This window comes from Mobula hypostoma, chromosome 15, assembly GCF_963921235.1.
Source record: "Mobula hypostoma chromosome 15, sMobHyp1.1, whole genome shotgun sequence".
In the NCBI taxonomy this organism is placed as follows: Eukaryota; Metazoa; Chordata; class Chondrichthyes; order Myliobatiformes; family Myliobatidae; genus Mobula; species Mobula hypostoma.
The window spans coordinates 17665673-17693495 of NC_086111.1; the positions used below are offsets into that span (position 1 = coordinate 17665673).

General features: G+C 43.9%; 1 protein-coding gene across 2 annotated transcripts in view; it reads left to right on the top strand.

Moving 5' to 3' along the window:
• The window catches only part of LOC134357056 (protein SSUH2 homolog), an 80165-nt gene extending 52418 nt beyond the window's left edge, over positions 1 to 27747 (top strand). For both annotated transcript variants that reach the window (XM_063068373.1, XM_063068374.1), the window contains exons 8-12: positions 4625 to 4707; positions 5921 to 6013; positions 7343 to 7448; positions 21893 to 22000; positions 25501 to 27747. In XM_063068373.1, coding sequence (XP_062924443.1) covers positions 4625 to 4707; positions 5921 to 6013; positions 7343 to 7448; positions 21893 to 22000; positions 25501 to 25641 — 531 coding nt within the window. In that variant the 3' untranslated portion in view covers positions 25642 to 27747. The remainder of the gene's footprint in view (positions 1 to 4624; positions 4708 to 5920; positions 6014 to 7342; positions 7449 to 21892; positions 22001 to 25500) is intronic.
• Positions 27748 to 27823: the final 76 nt, after the last annotated feature.

Genomic DNA, 27823 nt, shown 5'->3' on the forward strand with positions numbered 1-27823 from the left:
CTTATTGCTAGCAATTTTATCAAGTGTTACATGAACAAAGTAAGAGGAAGGAATGCGGCCATCTCACACTCTGACTAAAGATAACCAAAAATTCCAACGATAATAATTAACCTATAAAATATATAACCTATATAAAAATATAAATATATTCAAATGTATAAAACCTATAAAAGTGGCATGACGCCTGTTACTGAAAACCAAAAAGCTTCTAGAAAGATACAAAAGCAGATGTACCATAATTACTGGAAAATTCACTGAACAATTACACATATAAAGGTAATTATATAAAAACACAAGCAAGCATAAGAAATTTAAACGACAAGAAAAATAACAATTATACACCCTTTGAGTTCTGCTTCCTGTCTTTGGACAGAGAGCTGATGAAACAGAATCATTTTGTTTAATTACTGACATGCTGTATATTGTGAAATTTGTTGTTTTGTGGCAGCAGTACAATGCAATACATTAATAAAATGACAGCCGTAAAGAGAATTCCTTAGAGATTGCTGCTGCCTGAATTGTATCAGATTCACTTTGGCTTATTGTCATATACACCAGGGTGCATCGAAAATCCTTGCTTGTATGAAGCTCCCACAATGAACAGACTGCATGTTAGTAATAACTGCAACAATAAATAGTGACAAGTGCACACTGGAATGGTGCTGAGGGTTGTAGTGCGGACTGGCGTAGTGCAAAAAGAAACGCAGAAGTGACAATAGCAGAATATCTGAGAGAAGTAGAACTAAGTCGAAGAACTGGCAGTGCCATTGAGAAGAGGATGTGAAAGAGGTGATGTGTTCGGGAGTCTGATAGCGGTGGGGAGGAAGCCCCAGTCTATATCACAAAGTACCCCACTGGTGATGGAGCAAAACCAACTAACTCATTATAGAGTGTAGACCAGATCGGGTACAGTTCATGCTTCACTATGTCACGGGGGATTGGAATATTGTCTTTTATGTGGAAAGTAATTACACTTTGTGATGAGCTTATCCTAACCACTGATACTGACCTATATAGAACCCTGCAGCAGGTATCACTGGAGTTCTACTGCATTTCCATGCCAGTGACTATGTTTCGTTTTGAGATGGAGGAGATTGATATGTCACCACAGATTTCTTCATGTGTACTGTACCATGGTGAGCATTCTAATTGATTGCATCACTCTTGTATGGAGGGGTCATTGCAGAGGAAGATCAGAAAATGCTGTAGAGGGTTGTAATCTCTGCTAGCTTCTTCGCAGGCGCTAGCCTCCCCGCCATCAAGGACATGCTGAAGAGGTGATGCCTCAGAAAGGTGGTATCCGTCACTAGAACCCTCACTCTCAGGGCATGCCTTCTTCTCATTGCTACCATCGGAGAGAAGGTACAGGAGCCTGAAGAGACACACTCAACATTTTAGGAACAGCTTCTTGCCCTCTGCCATCAGATTTCTGAATAGACAATGAACCCATAAACATTACCTCACTATTTTTGTTATCTTTTTGTGTTACGACTTCATTTTTTAAATATATATTTCTTATTGTAATTTGATTTCTTAGGATTGTTATAGGCAGGGAAGGTAGCAGGGATAAGCTCCCACTACCTGTGTACAGTGCATCTCAAATAGCCTCTGACAACCAAGTCCAGCTCCTGGCCTTCACATGTAGCTTAGCTACTGAACCTGGCAGAACCATTTCTACTGACGAGAAAGGGTGAAGGTGGGTCACTGGCACCTTAAAACCAGTTGCTTTGGGCAGATGGGACTCGTCAGCCGTGGTTGGTAGCACATCTAGGGAAAGGAAATCTATAATCTCAAACCTCCGCTGCCTTGAGGCTACACCCACTCACGGAGAAGGCTTTGAGAGTAAACCCTGTGGAAAATTCTGGAGCTGGGGTCTCCAAGGCAGTCCTACGTTGAGCTCAACATTGACTGGCAACTGCTGCGACGCCTCTGGTGGCAAACTGCATCCATCTATACCATGACTGTGTGGAGAGGGGGAGCCTGCTACGTGAGCAGCAGCTTGCTCTCCATATCATACTGCCCTGGCTTGCATATTACATAAACATCCACTGTGGACCCTGACCAATGCAGGTGGTGTCGCATTGTAATTTATAGATTATTTTATGTGTAGCACTGTACTGATGCCACAAAACAACTAATTTCGCAACATCTATCAGTGATAACAAACCCGATTCTGAAACTAGTTCAGAGCAATGGACGAACAGATCAGTGAGAATGCATACTGCAACACTGTAGAATTTGAATTAAATATAACTTTTTATTATCTTTGTATCTGAGATTGGGGCATCACTGGCGAGACCAGCATTCACCACCAGCCTCTAACTGCCCGTGCAATGGTGGCGGTGAGTCAGCCGTTGCCTTCCTCCTAGTGAAGGTGCTCACTCAGCTTGGGGGTTGAAGTACGACCTGTGATGGGTTTCCAAGCTGGAAAAGCAAGTGACTGGGAGGGAGTGGTGGTGTTCTCGTGCCTCTTAAGCCTCATAGGGTCACAGATCTGGGAGGTGCTGTTGAAGTGGGCTGGGTGAGTAACTGTGGCAGGTTTTGTGGTTACTGCTTACAGCAGTTGCTGTGTGCTGGTGATGAAGGGGATGAATATTCAGAGAGGTGGATGGCTGCCAGTCGAGTGGGCTGGCTCGCTCGGGATGGTGCCAAGCCAAGGATGCTTCCAATAGTGAGGAAGTCTAGGACCAGAAGGCCCTGGCTCAGAATACAAGGACGTTTCTTTAGAACAAAGATGACGAGGAAATTTTTTAGGCAAAGGGTGGTAAATCTGTGGAATTCATTGCCACATACATCATTGGAGGCCAAGTCATTGGGTATACTTAAAGCAGAGCTTGATAGGTTCTTGATTAGTAAGAGTGTCAAAGTCTTCAGGGAGAAGGTAGGAAAATGGGGTTGAGAGGGATAATAAATCAGCCATAATTGAATGGTGTAGCAGATTCAATGGGTGAATGGTCTAATTCTGCTCCTGTGCCTTATGCTGTTTTGAAAGTTGTGGCACTTATCCTGGCAAGTGGAGAATGTTCATTCACACCCCAAGTCTGTGCCTTGTAGATGGTAACTCCGAGGTGAGTTACTTGCCAGAGCACACCTGGCCACTGGCCTGCTCAAGTAGGCATGGTGTTTGCGTGACTGGTTTCACTGAGATTCTGCTGACTTCAGGATATTGATGCAACAGTAATGCCTTGTAGATTTGGCAGATTCACAATTTGTGGGGGCCCTTTTTAATCTGACTGAGCAGACAGATTCCACTTGATGGGCTGGGTTAGTGTGGGCCAACTTATCTCTTAGCTTTCAAAAGACCAAATAGAAACTGCAGATGCTGGAAATTGAAAATAAAACCTGAAAATGGAGGGAAACCCTCATTAGTCTGGTTGTCTGGAGGAGAACGAGCTGATGTTTTAAGTTGAAGTCCCTTCTTTAGAATAGAAATTACCTGAAATGTTAGCCTTTTTTTCCCGCAGATGCTGCTTGACCTAGAATACAGAACACTGCAACACTGTACAGGCCTTTCAGCCCATGATGTTGTGCTGACCAAAAGTTTTAACCTACTCTAAGATCAGTCTAATCTATGTCACTCTCCATTTTTCTATCATCTATGTACCCAACAAAGAGTTTCTTAAATGCCTTTACCACCACCCCTGGCAGGCTGTTTCACGTACTCGTCACTCTCTGTGTAAAAAAAAATAAATAAAAATAAAAATAAAACACTACCTCTGACACCCCCTGTTTACTTTCCTCCAATCACCTTAAAATTATTCCGCCCTTGTGTTAGCCATTTCCACTGTGGAAAAAAGTCTCTAGTTATCTACTTGATCTATGCCTCTTATGATTTTGTACACCTCTTATCATCTTCTCTCATCCACCTTCGCTCCAAAGAGAAAATCCCTGGCTTGCTCAACCTATTCTCATAAGGCTAATCCAAGCAGCATCCTGGTAAATCCCTGCACCCCCTTCAAAGCTTCCACATCCTTGTGATATTGAGGTGATCAGAACTGAACATATATTCCAAGTGCAGTCTAACCGGAGTTTTATAGAGTCACAACATTGCCTTGCAGCTCTTGAACTCAATCCCCTGACCTGCTGAGTATTTCCAACATTTTCTGTTTTGTTTTAAAACTCCAGCTTTGATTCTCGGAAAGGTACGTCCCTAACTATCCCGCTGCCCTCATCCCTGATCTCTTGTGTCTGTTCCTTGATGCCTGAGTTGTTGTTTAACACAAGAAGAGCCTCCCACTGGGCCGAGTCATAGAGTCATACAGCATGAAAAGAGGCCTTTCTACTCAAATGGCCCGACTGAGCTAGGTTCCCATCTGAACTGGTCCCATTTGCCCTCATTTGGCCTGTATCCCTCTAAATCTTCCCTACCATCTACCTGTCCAAGTACCTTTTAAATGTTGTTAATATGCCTACCTCGCTTGCTTCTACTGACAGCTCATTCCATATACAGGTTCCAATTAAGTCTCTCCTCTCTACCTGTGCCCTCTGGTTCTTGATTCCCTAACCCAGGGGAAAGTCTCTAGAGCTGTGAAACCACATGTATTCTCCAGGTGATTCAGCAGCATGTCTGGCCAGTTGATCCCCAAATGGGCACTGACACCAAGTTGTTCTTGTCTGAACACAGCTGAAGTGTCTGTCATGCGGAGGACGAGGGCTGTCTCACGGAAATAAGAGGTGCATCCAGTGTGGGGGAAGTGGCTTGAAAAGGTAAGTGAAAGTGACAAGTGAAAAAACGTCTTTCTTTTAAACAGAAAGGGAGTAGGAATAGAGACAGGAGAGATCCTGCAGATGCTGGAAATCAGGATCAACATACAAAATGCTAGAGGAACTCAGCAGGTTAGACAGCATCTATGGAGGGGAATAAACAATTGATGTTTTGGACTGAGAACCCTCATCAGGACTGAAACAGATTCCAATCAACATAGGCCCTGACTTGGAAGTAGATAATTGATTCTGTAGAATAGGATGTTCCCAATGACTAATACACAGGGGCATAATCTTGGAGGGAAGTATGGGGAGGGCTTAAGTCAGGTAGTTTTTTTTGACACGAAGAGTAATAGGTGCAAGGAATGCCCTGCTACAGATTGTGGTAGTAAGGCAGATACATTAGGGACATTGAGGTAGGCACTTGGATGATAGATAAATGGAGGGGTTAGATTTATCTTTAGAGTAGGTTAAAAGGTCAGTACAAGATCTTGGGCCAAAGGGCCTGTATTTTGCTATCGTTTTCTATGTTTTATGTTCTTAACAATCTGCGTTTGACAGCAGGATGGATTTGCATTGGTGGGGCCTTGGTGTTTCTGTGTGGGGCAAGTCAGTCTGCCAGACTCAGTTTTTCAGCTGGTCCTGAAACATTTGCCATGTCTCTGCCTCCAGAGGTGCTGCTTAACTCTCCTGCAGTTTGCTTTCTCACGCCGGCTTTCCCTCTGTTGCACTCTTGTGTCTCTCTGATCTCAGATGGTTATTGGCGCTGGTTGGGTGGTTGAGAGATGAGAGAGGGATGGTTTTAGTTTCCTGTACTCTAGGAAGAAGACTGTGACCATTCACTTAATTAATTCCCCTCATGATTTTTATATATCTATATGGTCACTGCTCATCCTCCTACCCTCAGACTGCCACGCCTCTCCTTGTAACTCAAGCCCTCCAGTCCCTTGTGAATTTTTTATTAATCCTTTCTAGCTTCATGACATCCTTTCTATAGCTGCACTGCACTCAGTTCTCCAAGCGTGGTGTCACCAATAACTTGTACAGTTGTAACATAACGTTCCACCTCGTACTCAGTGCCTGACTGATAAAGGCAAGCATGCCAAAGGCTGTCTAAATGCACCATGGCTTATTGAACAGACAGTGCAGTGCTTCACACTTGGTGTGCAGAAGGAACTGAGTTTTCTCCAGGTAACACCGGTGTCCTTCTTTACAGGTGTGGACCTTGTCTAGGACGAGGCACTCGATCTTGCCATGTCTGCAAAACCAGTGGCCAGCTACTGTTCTACATTCAACTGACAATAAAATGGTAAGTGTTGTGCTTGTATCTGATTTTCCCACATTGCATTTTATGGGAGCATAATTATAGGATAATTCTAACTTTGAGAAGTCCGAGCAAAATTGCACCTTTTGACTAATATTCTTTATTAAATTTCAATAAATAAAAGAGAATATTGAGGTGATTGAGTCGACCAGTTGGGGAGGCTGATGGAATTGTGGGAGGAGCTGTGCTCTGTGCAGTCAGTGCTGCTGACTTGCACTGGGTCACCAACAGGTGGCGCTGAGAGGTGCCCGCTAGCATAACCAAGCTGAGGCTAGTGACGTGCCCCCACGTTCCCTACCTCTCCAGATACTAGATACTGCCCCAGATTGTAGCTGGTAACTACAGCAGTCTCATTTAGATCAGATCTCCAGAAATTCATTGTTTTAAATTACAGAATCCCAATGTTCTTCTCTCTCTCTCTGTCTCTCCTCTGTTTCTATTCTTCTCCCCCTGTTCACATCCCTCCAGAAAGATCAGTTGCAATGAACGTGGCTTCACCTCCCTCTCTCAGCAAGACCAGTGCTGACTTGTCTCTCGGACTGTTTCAGTCCCTTTTGTTCTTCTCACCCTTCTTACAGCTTTTTTCCTGATGGAAGGTCATCCACCTGCAGGTTTTCCTTTCTCCTCATATGGTGGCTGAGCTTCTGAGTGTTTCAGTGTTATACACACAAAACCCTGGAGGAACTCAGCAGGTTAGACAGCATCAGCATCCATGGTGAGGAATAAACGGTCGACGTTTCGGGCTGGGACCCTCCACCAGGACCGGATAGGAAGGAGGAAAAAGCCAGAATAAGAAGGTGGGGGGGGGGGAGTAAGAGCTTAGAAGGTGAGAGGTGAAGCCAGGTGAGAGGGAAGATGGGTGGGTGTGGGAGAGGACGAACCGAGAAGCTGGGAGGTGATAGGTGGACGAGCTGAGGACTGTAGAAGGAGGAATCTGATCGGAGAGGAGAGTGGACCATGGGAAGAAGGGAAGTAGGAAGGGCGCCAGTGGGAGCTGATGGACGGGGACGACAAGAGAAGAGGTGAGAGGAAAACGGGAGTGGGGAATACAAGGAGGAGGGGGAGAAATTACTGTAAGTCAGATAAATCAACGTTCATGCCATCAGATTGGAGGCTTTCCAGCATTTTCTGTTTTTTTAATTTCTGATTTCCAACATCTGTCATTGTTTAATTTAACATTGCTACTGTTGCTGCAATGTACGACGCAGCAAGTAACTGGTGTATCATGTTGATAAGCAGGCAGTCTGTTTTAGTGAGGCATACTAGCATCACACCATGTCAGCCATCAGTAATTCCCTTCTTGTTCTTGGCCAGGACCAATAACATCTTTGAACAGGTGGCTGACCAACAAATCGGACTTCCTGTGGCACTCTTCAGTAATGTGACGGGGCAGAACGTCTTTGCTGATGAAAACTACCAGGTAAGAGGGGCCATCAGCTCTCCAGTACACTGTGGTTTATGAAAGTCAAGTGTCAGAGACCAGATCCCTCCTCAGGAAACTGGCATCGTTGTGGGTATTTGTTTTCTTATAACTTGTAACAATACAGAGGGCTGCCATTTGGCCCATCAAATCTCTGCCAGCTCCCTGAGGAGCAACCTCATTCCTCTACACATTACCCAGTAACTCTGCAATGTACTGTCCTTCACACATGCCCATCAACCTCACTTTGGTTCCTTTTTGCCAGTTACCCTCAGTAGGGGTAATTTACAGGAGTCGGGTGACTTTCCAGCATATCTTTGGGATGTGGGAGGAAACCAGAATACCCAGGGGTAAACCCCTGCATTCACAAAAAGAACATGCAAACTCCTCATAGACAGCAGCAGAGATCAGGATTGAACCCCGGTCTGTGGAGCTGTAAGTGTAGTGTATTTAATATTTGAGTAATATTGTAAATATATTGTTGAGTAAGTATTCTTTATTTGTTCAAATCAGCGTTTCTCAACCTTTTTACCCTGGAGGAACCTTTTGAAGTAATTTTCAGGTCTCAGGGAATCCCTGCATAAAAATTATTTTATCTAGAGCTCATGGTACGTTAGTGTGACCAGTAATTTGCAGATATAAAGTCCAAAAATAATTGTCAATGCTCTTTTGAATAGGGAATGAATTTTTAGCCAAGTTTTCTTGGGGCGTGGGGGGGAAGCTTAGTTTACCTTTCTTGAAATTACTCTTTCTTTCTCTTTCATAAATTTTAAAAACTCATAAGGCAAACATAATAGATTTCTCAACTTGGATAGGTTAGGTCAGTGAGCAAATTCATAGCAGATGCAATTTAATGTGGATAAATGTGAGGTTATCCACTTTGGTGGCAAGAACAGGAAAACATATTATTATCTGAATGGTGGCCGATTAGGAAAAGGGGAGGTGCAATGACACCAGTCATTGAAAGTGGGCATGCAGGTACAGCAGGCAGTGAAAAAGGCGAATGGTATGCTGACATTCATAGCAAGAAGATTCAAGTACAGGAGCAGGGAGGTACTACTGCAGTTGTACAAGGCCTTGGTGAGAGCACACCTAGAGTACTTTGTGCAGTTTTGGTCCCCTAATCTGAGGAAAGACATCCTTGCCATAGATGGAGTACAAAGAAGGTTCACCAGATTGATTCCCGGGATGGCAGGACTTTCATATGAAGAAAGACTGGATGAACTGGGCTTGTACTCGCTGGAATTTAGAAGATTGAGGGGGGATCTTATTGAAACGTATAAAATCCTAAAGGGATTGGACAGGCTAGATGCAGGAAGATTGTTCCCGATGTTGGGGAAGTCCAGAATGAGGGGTCAAAGTTTGAGGATAAAGGTGAAGCCTTTTAGGACCGAGATTAGGAAAAACTTCTTCACACAGAGAGTGGTGAATCTGTGGAATTCTCTGCCACAGGAAACAGTTGAGGCCAGTTCATTGGCTATATTTAAGAGGGAGTTAGATATGGCCCTTGTGGCTAAAGGGATCGGGGGTATGGAGGGAAGGCTGGTACAGGGTTCTGAGTCGGATGATCAGCCATGATCATACTGAATGGCAGTGCAGGCTCGAAGGGCCGAATGGCCTACTCCTGCACCTATTTTCTATGTTTCTATGTTTCTATGATTCTGGGTCGAACTTGACAAAAGCACACATGGTTTTTACCTTCAACTGAAATGAGACGATTTCTGTCCTTACTCTGAATACTCGTTAAACAAGAATAAGCTTGTTCACACATGTAAGAAGTTGAAAACTGCAGCAAAATGTTCCTTAGTTTCCTATGAATAGCAAGATACTGTTCTTTCACAGAAATCCAGAACTTGTCTAGGGTCAGATCAGTAAATCTAATGTAGTCTAATGTAATCTAGTGCATGATCAGAGTGCAGCTCACAAAGTTTTTCCTCTTTTCTCAAAGTCAAGTTCTCAGGCTCATCGGAAGATTCAGAGAAAGGGTCCCTCACCCATTCTAGCTTCTGCAGCCATTTTTCATCCTCAAAGCACTTAGCAAAATCTGGCCTACTACTTTTTTAAAGTACTTTTGTAATTCACCCCTGTTAAGAACTCTTCCTCTGCTCAGCCACCAGATTTCTGTATGTAGCAGGAGATCGGTCTGCTCTCTGTCCATGTTTTCACACAGTTTTTTAAAATGTCCTCAAGTGATCTGGTCTTAAAGCTACTAAATAACTTGCTTCCTGAATCTTTTTACTGACTGTGACTTTAATCTGTTTGTTTTGAAACTCAAATAGTCATTGAAAATAATCAGCTCCTCATATATGGACACGGAGAACGGAAGGGAGTGGGTCACAAGGAGGATTTGCTGGTGGGCTTACTCCTGGGCCTGGCCAAGGTGGCCATTCACTGTCTAGGCAGTGAAAAGTTGAGGGCTCTGCCAGGGCCGACTGCCTGCCCCTCTGCTGAGAATACATTCACGCTCGGCTATCCTTGAAGAGGGAGCCTGCGGTCACAATGGGTACAGTTGGGTAGTCCCGAGAGCAGTCGGCCCCCCAGGGAATTGATTGTTTAATACACAGTAGTAATCATATTTTAATTTGAATTTATTCACTGTCCAGTAAATAATGTTGGTACTTCGTATATTTGTTGTGTGAATACACTTTTATACTTCTGTAAAATGAGACAGACTTGTTGTCCGTTGTTGCACTAATGCAGTGAAATGACTCAGAAGGTTGTAATTCTTCATCAATAACCTGATCAGAATTGTCCATAGGCCTAGGCCCAGAATCCTCCTCTTCCATTTCACGCCTCCTCTTCCGGGTCCTGACGGGATATTCCCTAGGACCTTGAGGGAAGTTAGTGTAGAAATAGCAGGGGCTCTGACAGAAATATTTCAAATGTCATTAGAAACGGGGATGGCACCAGAGGATTGGCGTATTGCTCATGTTGTTCCATTGTTTAAAAAGGGTTCTAAGAGTAAACCTAGCAATTATCGGCCTGTAAGTCTGACGTCAGTGGTGGGTAAATTAATGGATAGTATTCTTAGAGATGGTATATATAATTATCTGGATAGACAGGGCCTGATTAGGAACAGTCAACATGGATTTGTGCGTGGAAGGTCATGTTTGACAAATCTTAATTGAATTTTTTGAAGAGGTTACTAGGAAAGATGACGAGGGTAAAGCAGTGGATGTTGTCTATATGGACTTCAGTAAGGCCTTTGACAAGGTTCCACACGGAAGGTTAGTTAGGAAGGTTCAATTGTTAGGTATTAATATTGAAGTAGTAAAATGGATTCAACAGTGACTGGATGGGAGATGCCAGAGAGTAGTGGTGGATATCTGTTTGTCAGGTTGGAGGCCAGTGACTAGTGGTGTGCCTCAGGGATCTGTACTGGGTCCAATGTTGTTTGTCATATACATTAATGATCTGGATGATGGGGTGGTAAATTGGATGAGTAAGTATGCAGATGATGCTAAGATAGGTGGCGTTGTGGATAATGAAGTAGGTTTTCAAAGCTTGCAGAGAGATTTAGGCCAGTTAGAAGAGTGGGCTGAAAGATGGCAGATGGAGTTTAATGCTGATAAGTGTGAAGTGCTACACTTTGGTAGGACTAATCAAAATAGGACATACATGGTAAATGGTAGGGCATTGAAGAATGCAGTAGAACAGAGTGATCTAGGAATAATGGTGCATAGTTCCCTGAAGGTGGAATCTCATGTGGATAGGGTGGTGAAGAAAGCTTTTGGTACGCTGGCCTTTATAAATCAGAGCATTGAGTATAGGAGTTGGGATGTAATGTTAAAATTGTACAGGGCATTGGTAAGGCCAAATTTGGAGATTTGTGTACAGTTCTGGTCACCGAATTATAGGAAAGATGTCAACAAATTAGAGAGAGTACAGAGAAGATTTACTAGAATGTTACCAGGGTTTCAGCACCTGAGTTACAGAGAAAGGTTGAAGAAGTAGGGTCTTTATTCTTTGGAGCGTAGAAGGTTGAGGGGGGACATGATGGAGGTATTTAAAATTATGAGGGGGATTGATAGAGTTGACATGGATAGGCTTTTTCCATTGAGAGTTGGGGAGATTCAAACAAGAGGACATGAGTTGAGAGTTAAAGGGCAAAAGTTTAGGGGTAACATGAGGGGGAAATTCTTTACTCAGAGAGTGGTAGCTGTGTGGAACGAGCTTCCAGCAGAAGTGGTAGGGGCAGGTTCAATATTGTCATTTAAAGAAAAATTGGATAGGTATATGGACAGGAAGGGAATGGAAGGTTATGGGCTGAGTACAGGTCGGTGGGACTAGGTGAGAGTAAGCGTTCAGCACGGACTAGAAGGACCGAGATGGCCTGTTTCTGTGCTGTAATTGTTATATGGTTATATGGTTAAAAATCGCCACACTGCACTGTCGTTAGAATGAAAGTTTCCCGCCAGTTTTTTACTACACCAATCAAGTTTGTTCGCTCCTATAAGTCAGTTGACAAAGTGTAAGGGGAAGCTGGGGGAGGTAATTTGGGAGGGAGAGGCTGATGTCACAGCCCAAGTTGGGTAAGTCCATTCAATGCTCAGAAAACGCACTTAACGATTCTCATCAGCCTACCGACCTCCCCTCATTGCGATATAGCACTCACCAGTTATCAACGGCCTCCCTTAACTTGCGCCAAAAACTGAGAATGAACACAGTCCTACTGTGGACTGCCATACTGGCTGAGAGATCTCTCACAAGATTGCTTACTGGTCTGCTCGGACACTGCCCGCCACTGTGGGCACTAGCATCGCGCATTGCGCGAAGCTCAAAAAAATGTTTTTTTTTAATCACGATCTCTCGCAGAACCGCAGTTGAGGAACCCTGGTTTAAATAATTCATTATGCATTCTATGTAAAAATATGTGAATTGCATATGTCGTGACACTACCACGCGATACTTGCATGCTTCGCTTAAAGTAAAAACGAAACTAAGACATGAGGGAATCTGCAGATGCTGGAAATTCAAGCAACACACACAAAAATTGCTGGTGAACGCAGCAGGCCAGGCAGCATCTCTAGGAAGCGATACAGTTGACGTTTCAGGCCGAGACCCTTTGTCAGGACTAACTGAAAGAAGAGCTAGTAAGAGATTTGGAAGTGGGAGGGGGAGGGGGAGATCCAAAATGATAGAAGACAGGAGCGGGAGGGATGGAGCCAAGAGCTGGACAGGTGATTGGCAAAAGGGATACGAGAGGATCATGGGACAGGAGGCCTAGGGAGAAAGAAAAGGGGGAGGGGGGGAAAAAGCCCAGAGGATGGGCAAGGGGTATAGTGAGAGGGACAGAGGGAGAAAAAGGAGAGAGAGAAAACGAATGTGTGTATATAAATAAATAAATAACGGATGGGGTACGAGGGGGAGGTGGGGCATTAGCAGAAGTTTGAGAAGTCGATGTTCATGCCATCAGGTTGGAGGCTTCCCAGACGGAATATAAGGTGTTGTTCCTCCAACCTGAGTGTGGCTTCATCTTTACAGTAGGGGAGGCTGCGGATAGACATATAAGAATGAGAATGGGATGTGGAATTAAAATGTGTGGCCACTGGGAGATCCTGCTTTCTCTGGCGGACAGAGCATAGGTGTCCAGCAAAACGATCTCTCAGTCTGCGTCAGGTCTCGCCAATATATAGAAGGCCACATCGGGAGCACCGGACGCAGTATATCACCCCAGCCGACTCACAGGTGAAGTGTCGCCTCACCTGGAAGGACTGTCTGGGGCCCTGAATGGTGGTGAGGGAGGAAGTGTAAGGGCATGTGTAGCACTTGTTCCGTTTACAAGGATAAGTGCCAGGAGGGAGATCAGTGGGGAGGGATGGGGGGGACGAATGGACAGGGGAGTCGCGTAGGGAGCAATCCCTGCGAAAAGCAGAGAGAGGGGTGGAGGGAAAGATGTGCTTAGTGGTGGGATCCCGTTGGAGGTGGCGGAAGTTACGGAGAATAATATGTTGGACCCGGAGGCTGGTGGGGTGGTAGGTGAGGACAAGGGGAACCCTATTCCTAGTGGGGTGGCGGGAGGATGGAGTGAGAACAGATGTGCGTGAAATGGGGGAGATGCATTTGAGAGCAGAGTTGATGGTGGAGGAAGGGAAGCCCCTTTCTTTAAAAAATGAGGGCATCTCCCTCATCCTGGAATGAAAAGCCTCATCCTGAGAGCAGATGCGGCGGAGATGGAGGAATTGCGAGAAGGGGATGGCATTTTTGCAAGAGACAGGATGAGAAGAGGAATAGTCCAGATAGCTGGGAGAGTCAGTAGGCTTATAGTAGACATCAATAGATAAGCTGTCTCCAGAGATAGAGACAGAAAGATCTAGAAAGGGGAGGGAGGTATCGGAAATGGACCAGGTAAACTTGAGGGCAGGGTGAAAATTGGAGGCAATGTTAAGTCAACGAGCTCAGCATGCGTGCAGGAAGCAGTGCCAATGCAGTCGTCGATGTAGCGAAGGAAAAGTGGGGGACAGATACCAGAGTAGGTTTGGAACATGGATTGTTCCACAAAGCCAACAAAAAGGCGGGCATATGGGTGCCCATAGCTACACCTTTAGTTTGGAGGAAGTGGGAGGAGCCAAAGGAGAAATTATTAAGAGTAAGGACTAATTCCGCTAGACGGTGCAGAGCGGTGGTAGAGGGGAACTGGTTAGGTCTGGAATCCAAAAAGAAGCGGAAAGCTTTGAGGCCTTCCTGATGAGGGATGGAAGTATATAGGGACTGGACATCCACGGTGAAACTAAGATCCCACTCTCCAGGGCTCCCGTCTTTTTCTTCCAATTAATTTTTGTTTTGGAGTTACGAAACACAACAGTGGCGATGAGGAGGTTTTAAACGAACCCGAGACAATTATCTAGCTGTTGAAGTGCACTAAGACATTTGAGTTTTTAAAAAATGCAGCGAGAAACGGTTGAGTTAGATAAACAGCATAGCACGCGCTTCTTTTGAAGGGACAGCCACGGTGGAGTTTTTTAAAAAGACAGGAAGTAGACGAATTCAAATTGCAAAACACTTTAGGCTTCATAACGGGAATCAAAAGGATGGGGGAGTCCATTTCAGCATACGTCTAAACAGAAACCTGCCTGGCCAAACAAGTTGTGTTATGGTTGTGACAGGGGTTCACCTACCAAATGCAGGGTTAAAGGCAAGACTTGCAGAAAGTGTAACAAAGTAGGACATGTCAGGCAGACAAAAATAAATCGACAGCTCAAAGAGATAAAGTTAAAAAGTCAAGTTGCATTTTCAAAAAGAGCACTAATCTGCACACTGTTGATGCAAAATCTGATAATGCTGAGAGTGACACAGCTTTGAGGTTTAAAATGTGAAAACTAACAATAGACAAGCAATATGGCTTGCACCAGAACAGCATTTCAAAGATACTGAACTGAAGCCTGCAGATATCGAACTAGCAACTTGTACTAGAGAAAGTATAACTCCTGTTGGAATGACATTCATAACAGTGAAATACAACAACTAACAAGCCACATTAGACTGGCATATGGTTTAAGAAAAGGAGGGCCAGCATTGTTGGGCGATAAGACAACTACAACTTGATTGGAGATTCATTCACCATTTACATGCCACGTCCCCTGTAATAGAGTCAACTGAAAGGGAATTAAGAAAGGTACTGGATGATGCCACAGCAGTGTTCAAAACTCAAACATATCAAGGTTAAAATTGTGGTAAATGAAAATGCCACACCCAAGTTTTACAAAGCCCGTCTGGTTCTTTATACCATCCATGATAAAGTAGCCAGTGAGCTGGATCACATGGAGGCTGAAGGAATTCTGTCCAAGGTTGAGTGGAGCCCATGGGCAACACCAGTGGTCCCAGTAGCCCAGAAGAATGGGTCTGTCAGGATCGGTGGTAATTTTAAGGTCACCATCAACCCAGTACTGAAAGTAGATCAATACCCTCTGCCTGGGGTAGAGGATATCTCCACAAACCTTTCCGGAGGACAATACTTCAGCAAAGTGGACTTGTCTGAGGCCTACCTACAGATGGGAATGAAATAGGGTCCAAAGTGTTTCTCACCATAAACACTCAAAGGGCTTCATCGCAATAATAGGCTATTTTTTTGGAGGAGCATCAACACAATCAGAGTGACTACCACCCCAGCCCTGCCCCCAACCCTCGACCCCTGTTAGGAAAGATATTATCCCACAAAAGTAAGAAATCCTCCATAGTGACTAAATCTTTAGGCCTGAATGGGACAATTTTGTATTATATTGTGTCTACAAGTTGAGATGAGTTGGAGTTTATACCCAAGCAGGGAGGAGTGTTGTATATTTAATATTTCAGTAATATTGTAAATATATTGTCTAAGTAAGCATTCTTTATTTGTTTAAATCGTTCATTATGGGTTTTATGTAAAGATGAAACTAAGACCTGGTCTCCTGGGCTCCCATCTTTTTCTTGCCATTAGTTTTTGTGTTTTGGAGTTACAGAACATTACAGTGAGATATCATCATGATGTTCCCGCTCCTCCCTCGAGCACTAAGCTCATGGACATAAAGGCTTAATGCTTAGATAGTATAGGGACTATATTTATGTAACAATTTAACAGTAAGAAATGACTAAACACTTGGACAGCATAGGTCAACGACCCTGTCTGCCCATTGGCCAGAGCTAGAGTCTGCCAGTCTGCTGGGAAGGTCAAAGGCCCAATGCCTATGAGTCGGAGTCCACTGCAGGCTAAAGCCAGTGTGTCCTGGGGCTGGAGCTCTGTGTATGTGTGTGGATGGATAGGCGTGTGGAACAGGCAAGTTTTTCTGTTGTGGTTTTATTGCTGTTTTGTTCAGTGTTGTTCTGCAGAGCATTGTGGGTAAGCTGTGTTGGCACTGGAATGCATGGTGACACCTGCTACCCCCAGCAGTGTGTTGTTGACTCACGTGATGCATTTCACTGTATGTTAGGATGTATATAGAAACATAGAAACATAGAAAATAGGTGCAGGAGTAGGCCATTCGGCCCTTCGAGCCTGCACCGCCATTTATTATGATCATGGCTGATCATCCAACTCAGAACCCAGCCTTCCCTCCATACCCCCTGACCCCTGTAGCCACAAGGGCCATACCTAACTTCCTTTTAAACATAGCTAATGAACTGGCCTCAACAGTTTGCTGTGGCAGAGAATTCCACAGATTCACCACTCTCTGTGTGAAGAAGTTTTTCCTAACCTCGGTCCTAAAAGGCTTCCCCTCTATCCTCAAACTGTGACCCCTCGTTCTAGACCTCCCCAACATCGGGAACAATCTTCCCGCATCTAGCCTGTCCAATCCCTTTAGGATCTTATACGTTTCAATCAGATCCCCCCTCAATCTTCTAAATTCCAACGAGTACAAGCCCAGTTCATCCAGTCTTTCTTCATATGAAAGACCTGCCATCCCAGGAATCAATCTGGTGAACCTTCTTTGTACTCCCTCTATGGCAAGGATGTCTTTCCTCAGATTAGGGGACCAAAACTGCACACAATACTCCAGGTGTGGTCTCACCAAGGCCTTGTACAACTGCAGTAGTACCTCCCTGCTCCTGTACTCGAATCCTCTCGCTATAAATGCCAGCATACCGTTCGCCTTTTTCACCGCCTGCTGTACCTGCATGCCCACTTTCAATGACTGGTGTATAATGACACCCAGGTCTCGTTGCACCTCCCCTTTTCCTAATCGGCCACCATTCAGATAATAATCTGTTTTCCTATTTTTGCCACCAAAGTGGATAACTTCACATTTATCCACATTAAATTGCATCTGCCATGAGTTTGCCCACTCACCCAACCTATCCAAGTCACCCTGCATCCTCTTAGCATCCTCCTCACTGCTAACACTGCCACCCAGCTTTGTGTCATCCGCAAACTTGGAGATGCTGCATTTAATTCCCTCATCCAAGTCATTAATATATATTGTAAACAACTGGGGTCCCAGCACTGAGCCTTGCGGTACCCCACTAGTCACCGCCTGCCATTCTGAAAAGGTCCCGTTTATTCCCACTCTTTGCTTCCTGTCTGCTAACCAATTCTCCACCCACACCAATACCTTACCCCCAATACCATGTGCTTTAAGTTTGCACACTAATCTCCTGTGTGGGACCTTGTCAAAAGCCTTTTGAAAATCCAAATATACCACATCCACTGGTTCTCCCCTATCCACTCTACTAGTTACATCCTCAAAAAATTCTATGAGATTCGTCAGACATGATTTTCCTTTCACAAATCCATGCTGACTTTGTCCGATCATTTCACCGCTTTCCAAATGTGCTGTTATCACATCCTTGATAACTGACTCCAGCAGTTTCCCCACCACCGACGTTAGGCTAACCGTCCTATAATTCCCCGGTTTCTCTCTCCCTCCTTTTTTAAAAAGTGGGGTTACATTAGCCACCCTCCAATCCTCAGGAACTAGTCCAGAATCTAACGAGTTTTGAAAAATTATCACTAATGCATCCACTATTTCTTGGGCCACTTCCTTAAGCACTCTGGGATGCAGACCATCTGGCCCTGGGGATTTATCTGCCTTCAATCCCTTCAATTTACCTAACACCACTTCCCTACTAACATGTATTTCGCTCAGTTCCTCCATCTCACTGGACCCTCTGTCCCTTACTATTTCTGGAAGATTATTTATGTCCTCCTTAGTGAAGACAGAACCAAAGTAATTATTCAATTGGTCTGCCATGTCCTTGCTCCCCATAATCAATTCACCTGTTTCTGTTTGCAGGGGACCTACATTTGTCTTTATCAGTCTTTTCCTTTTTACATATCTATAAAAGCTTTTACAGTCCGTTTTTATGTTCTCTGCCAGTTTTCTCTCATAATCTTTTTTCCCCTTCCTAATTAAGCCCTTTGTCCTCCTCTGCTGAACTCTGAATTTCTCCCAGTCCTCAGGTGAGCCACTTTCTCTGGCTAATTTGTATGCTACTTCTTTGGAATTGATACTATCCCTAATTTCTCTTGTCAGCCACGGGTGCACTACCTTCCTTGATTTATTCTTTTGCCAAACTGGGATGAACAATTGTTGTAGTTCATCCATGCAACCTTTAAATGCCTGCCATTGCATATCCACCGTCAATCCTTGAAGTGTCATTTGCCAGTCTATCTTAGCTAATTCACGTCTCATACCTTCAAAGTTACCCCTCTTTAAGTTCAGAACCTTTGTTTCTGAATTAACTACGTCACTCTCCATGTTAATGAAGAATTCCACCATATTATGGTCACTCTTACCCAAGGGGCCTCTCACGACAAGATCGCTAATTAACCCTTCCTCATTGCTCAAAACCCAGTCCAGAATAGCCTGCTCTCTAGTCGGTTCCTCGACATGTTGGTTCAAAAAACCATCCCGCATACATTCCAAGAAATCCTCTTCCTCAGCACCTTTACCAATTTGGTTCACCCAGTCTACATGTAGATTGAAGTCACCCATTATAACTGCTGTTCCTTTATTGCACACATTTCTAATTTCCTGTTTAATACCATCTCCGACCTCACTACTACTGTTAGGTGGCCTGTACACAACTCCCAGCAGCGTCTTCTGCCCCTTAGTGTTATGCAGCTCTACCCATATCGATTCCACATCTTCCCGGCTTATGTCCTTCCTTTCTATTGCGTTAATCTCTTTTTTAACCAGCAACGCCACCCCACCTCCCCTTCCTTCATGTCTATCCCTCCTGAATATTGAATATCCCTGAACGTTGAGCTCCCATCCCTGGTCACCCTGGAGCCATGTCTCTGTGATCCCAACTATATCATAATCATTAATAACAATCTGCACTTTCAATTCATCCACCTTATTACGAATGCTCCTTGCATTGACACATAAAGCCTTCAGGCGCTCTTTTACAACTCTCTTAGCCCTTTTTAATGCTTGCCCTGGATTTGTCGGCCTGCCACTTTTACTTTTCCCCTTTGTACTTTTTGCTTCTACGCTCACTTTACACCCCTCTGTCTCTCTGCACTGGTTAAATAAATAAATCTGAATCGCCAATCATAGCCTTGGTATTACTAGCAGCACACCCTCATCAGCTGAGTAACCATCCATCAATATCTATTCTGTTGCCTTTCCTAATTGTCCTGAAAAGGTGACCCTGTAATTTTACGCTCCTCTGCCAGAGAAATATCCTCCCTGCTTCCATCATTATCAAACCCACTTAAAAATTTTAAATATTATGATGCAAGCATTTCCCATTCTTCTAAAGCCCAGAGAACAGAGAAGTAGTGTGCTCAGTCTCTCCTTGTATGACAGAGCCAATCTGGTGAACATTGCTGCAACCCTTTCATTGCAAGTACAACCTTTCTCAGGTAACGAGACCAAAACTATACACAATCCTGAAGACACAGACTCGTCGTGATACTGATTTATGTTCAAAGGTGTACTCCATCTCTCACTGCTCTGTCACGGTGCCAGCCTTAGTGATGTCTTGGTGAGTGTGAACCTCCGCAGTCACAGAATAATCAGAACAATTGGTTTCTCAGGAAAGAATCAGACTGTTTCAGGACATAATGTGTCACTGCAACTACAGAAACCATGCGTTCGTAAAACGAAGCTGGGTGGCTGCAGTTAAGGAAGATTATGCACTGATCATATTTATAGACCAATGGAAGGAAAGAAATTGATGCAGAGTTTTGACTGGAAATGTCAACAATTCCTTCCCCCTCCTCAGATACTGCTCGACTCACTGAGTTCTTCCAGCAGATAGTATGTTGCTCCAGATTCTGGCCTCTAGTGTCTCCAGCTACTAGAACCAGTCAGATTAATTGAAGCGCAAGGCTGCAGATCTAATAATATGATCTTGGGGTTGTATGCTGTATACATACTTTAATAATAAATGTACTTTGAATCTTTGACCAGAGCATAAACCTCCTTATCTGCAGCTACCCAGCTTTGTTTTATGAACACATGGTTTCTAGAGTTGCAATGACACGTTATGTCCTAAATAGTCTGACTCTTTCCTGATTAACCAATTGTTCTCATGAGTCTGTGACTGCTGGAGAATTACGTTCACCTGTACATCAGTAAGACCCTCAGCCAAACAGAATGCTGAGAGGCTGGGATACGTCTTTGAACATAAGTTATAAAAGCAGTTAGCACCTGTGAGTCTCTGGTCCTGATGAAGGGTCTTGGCCCAAATTGTCAGCTATTTAATCCCCTTCCTGGATGCTGCCTGCCCTGCTGAGTTCCTCTAGCATTTTGTGTGTGTTCCTCTGGATTCTTAGCATCTGCAGAATCTCTTGTATTTAACACTTGCTGCCCCTTGGGTACCTCATACAGTTTTGGTCTACCTACCCGAGAATGGATATACTTGGGATAGAGGGGTTGCAGAAAAGGTTCACCAGACTGGGTCTGTCACATGAGGAAAGATTGAGTAGATTCTATTCTCTAAGTTTTAGAAGATTGGGAAATATTTACAACATAATAATTAAAATTCTTAAGAGGGCTTGATAGGATAGAAGCAGGGAGGATATTTCCCTGGCATTATTCCTCCATTTCAGGGCAATTAGAGAAGGCAACAAAATACATTTTGCTGAATGGTTTCTCAGCTGATGAGGGTTTGAGTAGTTATTGGGTCTTGGGACTGTGGATCAGTTGGAGGTACCTTGCCCCATGGGTAGAGTCCTGATATCCTGAGGGAGGCTGCACAGTTGGAGATCCTCTCAGCAGGCTGAGCCAGGGAAAATCCATCAACACAAAAGTTCCTGGCGATGTTTAATAATTAGGGTAGTGGTACAACACTGTATTTAAATTAAACACCAACTCTTTCATCATGTGATCTGACGTGGTGATATTACCATGTGTACTTAAGCCATAGTTGCCTATGGAGCAGGACGTCCCACTGCATATTTCCATCTTGTATGTGTGCTGTTGTTGAGGTGTTCCTCAATAAACCATGTCTCTTTGGGGTAAGCCTGGTATACTCCAGGGAGGAACTCCAAGGCACATATGGCCAAATCCTGCACACTAGTTATCAAAGTGCTATTTAGAAGGGACTACTGGAATTTTATATCCCACTGTCCATTACCTTGATGTCCAACTGCTGTGCACAGCAAGCCTGCCACATTCCCTACAAGAGTGAAAACAAAAGTATTGTATTTGTGTTGCACTTCAGAACCCACCTTGCCCATGAATGGTTATGTTATGAGTGTTGATGTATAAATATATCGTTATAGTTAACTGAAAAGGTCAATGCTTGTCTAATGATGACTATCCCATTTATCTAACATATATAATTCTCTTCAACCTTAACTGGACCTTTGAAACACGGAAAAGCATCAGCTAAGAGATTTGGGCTTTTGATTCAATGCAGAAACTTTGATACACACTTTCTATAATCACTACCTATATCCTTTATCCAGCTCAGGATACTTAGTCTTAAGAGATGATTGAAAGTATAAATGGAAGAAATAGTTGCATTGGTACATATTACTAATTTATTAATTCCTTTACCACGGTTTGATTTCTTAGGTCTATCCCATAGTTGGTTTTCCAGACTCTCTAATTGATCAGATCTCCCAACATGGAGTTCAGGAACACCAGGACAAGTTTGGAAGAACCACGTGTATCCTCCAGCAGGTGGGAATGAGCAATGAAACTGCAGGCACCACAAGTCAATGTGGAATCAGTGAACTGGTACTAAGAGAGTGATTTTTTAACTCCTAAAATAGAGTGGATTGGGGTAAGTTTGGAGGTTAAAATTCAAAACATCTTAAACAGGAATTTAAATGCAGAAACCTGCCCACTTCAGGTTTTAATAGGAGTGAGACAGGTGACAGGTGATCAATGAATTGTCTAGTAAATACTTCAATATACCCCACTGCTTTTTCATTTAAACAGTGAGGAATCCAGCAGGTGAAGATGGCTGAATCCTTGAGTTAAATATCTTTCCAGGCCCAATACGTTACTCAATAACCAGCCCCCAGCATGCCCATCCCACCAGTCCCAAGCAGCATCTTTACCCAGTCTTGCTGTCCCCTGCTCCCTATCATGGAGACTGGATCCAGGTAGGTTGTACTCCAGTCCATCCTATTCATAGCTCCATGCCAATTCTCCATGCCATGACCCAACCGGCCAGCTGTGTGAAGGTGTATATGCAGATGTATTTTACCTTCTCTGCCTTCTTCGTTCCACAGATTGGCAGTTTCCAGCGTTGCCATGTGGCCAGTGTTACACAGAACATAAGATAGTACAACAGCAGGACCAGGCTCCTCTGTCTATGATGCTGTGCCAAACTCGTTAAGCTAATGTCATGGTCCTTATCCTTCCATTCCCTGTACATTCACATGCCTAAGAGCCTCTTAAACCACACCCCCTCCATCATATCTAAATCTAAGCACCCACTACTCTCTGTGTAATTAAAAACTTGCCCCGCACATCTGTTTTGAACTTAATCCTCTCTCACCTGAAATATATGCTCTCTGGTATTAGACATTTCCACCCTGGGAAAAAGATACTGTCTGTCTACTCCGTGCCTCTTGTAATTCTATCATTTTCATTCAGATCCAACACTGAAGAAGACAACCCTAGTTTGTTTAACCCCTCTTCATGGCACATGTCCTCTAATTCAGTCAGCTTCCAGGTAAACTTCTTCTGCACACTCTCCAAAGCCTTTACATTGTACCCATAATGCACCACCCAGAATTGAATGCATTACTCTGGATGTGCTGTAATGAGAGTTTTATACAGCCAACATAACTCCCTGAATGATAAGCTCAGTGCTTTGACTGATAAAGGCGGGCATGCCACCACTTTACCACTCTATCAACTTGTTTGGCCACTTTCAGACAGCAATGGGCATAAACCCCACATTAACACTATTGAGGATACTACTCTGTAACTTCCTCTTACATTTGATCTCAAAGTGCAACCACTCACACTTACCTCCTATTCCTAATAAAGTGACCTCTGAGTGTATTTCTGTATGTTCATGGTCTTCTGCTGTAGCTCATCCACTTCAAGATTCGACATGCTGTGCGTTCAGAGATGCTCTTCTGCACACAACTGCTATAACACATGGTTATTTGAGTTACTGTTGCCTTCCTGTCAGCTTGAACCAGTCTGGCCATTCTCCTCTGACCTATCTCATTAACAAGGCATTTGTGCCCACAGAACTGGCCACTCACTGTATGTTTTATTGTTTTGCACAATTCTCTGTAAACTCAAGAGACTGTTATGTGTGAAAACCCTAGATCGGTAGTGTCTGAGATACTCAAACCACAATCATCCCACAGTCGAAGTCACTTAGATCATATTTCTTCCCCATTCTGATATTTGGTCTGAACAACAACTGAACCTCTTGGCCATGTCTGCATGCTTTCACATATTGAGTTGCTGCCGCATGATTGGCTGATTAGATATTTGCTTTAACAAGCGGGTGAACATAATAAAGTGGCCACTGAGTGTAAACCCCATTGTAGGCTTTGGCAACTTTTTATACTTCCCACAATGCCACCAATCTTTGTCATCTGTAGACTTAGTAACCCACCATTCATGTTTCATCCATGTCCATATATGTCAAACTGTACAGGTCCCAGTACAGATCTGAGGATCACATTTGCAAACACTCACGAATAAAGTCATACCATTCATAAATGTGGACATTGCATTTACTGATTCTCTGATATGTGTATTTTTTTATTTTTAGAGATACAGTGTAGAACAGGCCCTTCCAGTCCACTGAGCCACACTGTCCATCAACCCTTGATTTAACCCCAGCCTAATCACAGGAAAATTTACAGTGACCAATTAACCTACTAACCAGTACGTCTTTGGACTGTGGGACGAAACCGGAACACCCGGAGCAGGCTCACATGCACATGAAAAGAACGTACAGGTGACATGAGAATTGAGCTCCGAACTCTGACGCCCTGAGATGGGATAGTGTCACACTGACCACTATGCTACTATGGCAACCAAGTGCACATCTGATGACGTTAGTTGTCCAGCAATGCACATTTCTGCCCACACCATCATAAACTGGCTCTCAATGTTCCTGACCATATCTGTTGTGGAACAGTCTCAGGAGAATAATATGTTCTTGGTTAACTTGCAAATTAAGGAGACAGTTTGCCAACATTAGATGACTTAACAAAGCGATCGCAGCATGAACAGTAGACTGCTTACACACTTCCACATGTCCACAGAATCTAGGTGTATTTTTTGCTGTATGTAGCTGCTGAACTCTGTTTTAATGGATGTCCTTGTGGTGACATCCTTGGCAGCACTCCACATCCAGAGGCATCAGGAAAAAAAGGGCGGATTAAGGGAAGGTTGAAAACCTTGGGTCAAGGGCACAGACATTTTTATTTACAAAGTCTACACTGGGAGTTGAATCATACCTCTCTGAAGAGCAATGTCTTTGTAGATTCAGTTCTGATTGAGGAAGTGAGGGTTGTGAGGACCAGGCTGCAAGTGTTGCCACACATTCTAGCACCAATGTAGCATCCCCACAATGCTCGGCAAAGCGACACAGAACACAACAAGCAACAACATCGAACAAACCCCGTTTGTCCCTCCCACTCACCAATCCATGCACGTACAGTCACCCAACCCCAAGACAGGTCATCTTCTTTGTCCTCACAGGACTCGTGCATTTGCAGCCATTGGGCTCCGACTTCCTCAGTGGAATTGCAGAGATTACAGACCCAGGCTCTAGTCATCAGGGCCACAACTGGACTTATGGTCAGGCTTCGATCCAGACCTCCGATCGACCTTCGGGCTTCGATCCGGACCTCTGATGAGCTATCTGGATTTGGTCTGGATCACCTTTCATCACGTCCTCATACTTGGTCCTTGGCCATCTCTAACTAATCCATTCAAGTGTCATTTAAACAGTCCTTAAAGGCTTTCAGTGATGTGGCTTCATCCAGTCTCTCAAGCAATGCATTCTAGGCACTGGTCACACTCTGGGTGAAGGTCACCCTGCTATCCCTTCTACCATCTTACTCTCTGGTTTTATTTATCTCCAATATAGGGAAAAGTTTCCTACCTTTCCTGCAGTGTGGACTTGGGATTGAATAGATTACACCATGCCTAATACAGTGCAATTTAATTAAACCATCTCTCCTTTATTTCAGCGGCAAACTATTGAACTGATTCCCGTGACCAAAGTGCTCTTCCAATGGAAAGGTCAGGAGCACAGTTACTTTGTGTACGGCACAGAAGACAACGTCTACGCTCCAGACTATCCCAGCAAGTGCCGCTGCAACATTCTCTGATCCCTTCCCTTCAGTGCCTTTCGACGGACAGTCACCTGTCTGACTCAGCTCACTCGCAGCATGGAGATAGGTGAGGATGTTCAATGGCGTTACTTCGAAGAATAAGAGATGAACTGCTGTGTTTCAGCACCACGTTCGTTCCCCTCCATTAACACTAGCAGAAGAATTCCTCAGACATCCCACTGACGTGTAAGGTTTGGGTAATATGACTGCATCCTTCCCCTGCAAAATAACTGCTGCCTTTCATCATCTTTTGTCACAACTGGACTATTTTGAGAGGCTTCACAAAAATGTGTATTTAGATTTTCAAAAGCTCTCCGGAACATACAGTTTCACTTTCCACATTTAAAATCTATTGGAAAAAGTTCAGTGCTGCCAAATCTGATTGCTGCAACTATACAAATTAACAAAGCCACTAGACCAGTTATTTGACTCCATCACTCGCCATTGAAGTGTTCCTATTGGCCTAGAGAGGCAAGGGATTAATCAGTGTTTCACACATTTGTTCATAAACCAGTACCTCACTGTTTCCCTGCTCCTCTACCCCACCCTTACATCTCAGTGTGTTCACACCTGAACTCAGCTCTGGCCAGCACCAGCCTCTGGCTGTGATTTTCTTTTTTGAATGTGTGTTTGATCCGAGTGTTGGTGGTAGGGCTGCTAATTATTACCCATCCCTCAGTGCACTTGTGGAGATGATGCCAAGCGTTGCCAAACAGCGAACTGACAAGGCTGGTCTTCCTTTGCTGTTAATCATGCACAGTTGGATTCTACAGTAGAAAATTGGACGGCGAGTCAATATTAGGCTACTGGTACCCTTCAGAAGCCTGAAAATCTCCGGCAAGACTCGGAGTGATGGCCCGGGACACTTATGTGAAGGAACATCACTCAATGCGTGATCTGCTGGAGCAACTCAGCAGCTCGAGCAGCATCGATGGGAGGAGAGGAATTGTCAATGTTTTGGGTCAAACCCCCGCATCAGGGTCCAAAACACTGATGATTCTTTTCCTTCCACAGATGCTGCTCGACCCACCCCGGGTTTTTCTAACAGATGACCCCACCCCATTGTAAGCAGGCTCTCTCAACCATTACCACAGGCAAACCAGCCGACACCCACCTGAAGGATAACACAAAAAAAAAGTGGTAGCAACATGTTGTTATCAAAACTGCGCCTCCATATTAAAAACCTCAGAAGGGCATCAACTGATGTATGGTAGTCAAGGCCTGACACGTGACTGACTCCATCAGCAGCCAGGTTTCCAGGGAAACCATTAACCAGGGTTCGTGAGCTGAAATGTTTTGTGATAGCAACCAGCATCCAGGTGTGGCTGTGTTGAGAAGCCCAGCGGTTTACAGGAGAATGCTGTCTGACAAGTACCAGAGGAATAATACTGTTTGCAAAATCAGGTCTCGTTCTGAACCAGCACGGTCAAATGAAAAGGGAGTGAGAAAGAAAAAAGACAATTCACATATTATTCAAACCATTTTTAACATACACAAACATATAAACAATGTATATATGTATTTGTATAGGGTAAAAATATGTAGATATTATACACACTATATGTCAGAATAAAGCTATAAATGTGTTATATCTGTAATAAAGTAAAGTATCAATCCATTTGAAAACTCAAAGCAATAATATGGAGAAATGTAAATACTTTACTATAATAAAATGTGCATTTTTTGTATAAAATGGAATCCCTGTCCACGGCTATAGTAGATGTCAGGAAGTTGTTGTCACTGTCTCCAAAATGCTCACCCACTGAGAGACCTGACACCTGAGCCCTGACCTGGTTCACTGCCTGGAATCAGCTACAGGATGGTCTCCCCTCTAATCGACCTGCCTACATACTGTGTCAGGAATCCTTCCGAGACATACCTAATAAATTCTGCTGCATCTAAATCTTTCGCACTAAGGAGGTTCCAGTCAACATCAGAGGAGTTGATGTCACCCATGGCATTTTGCAGCTTCCCAAAGTCTACCTCTTGATCCTCTGTCTCCATTGCTACTGGAAAGATGCTATTGACTTTTATGGAAAACTAAATACAGTAAGGGTAGAAAGGGTCTTGATTGTATCCCGTATGATTAACCCCCATCCTTTAAGTACTTTCACCTTAGTCTACATCCAAACTGAACTCTTCCTATTCCTTATTGTATATGATTGACTGGCAATATGTT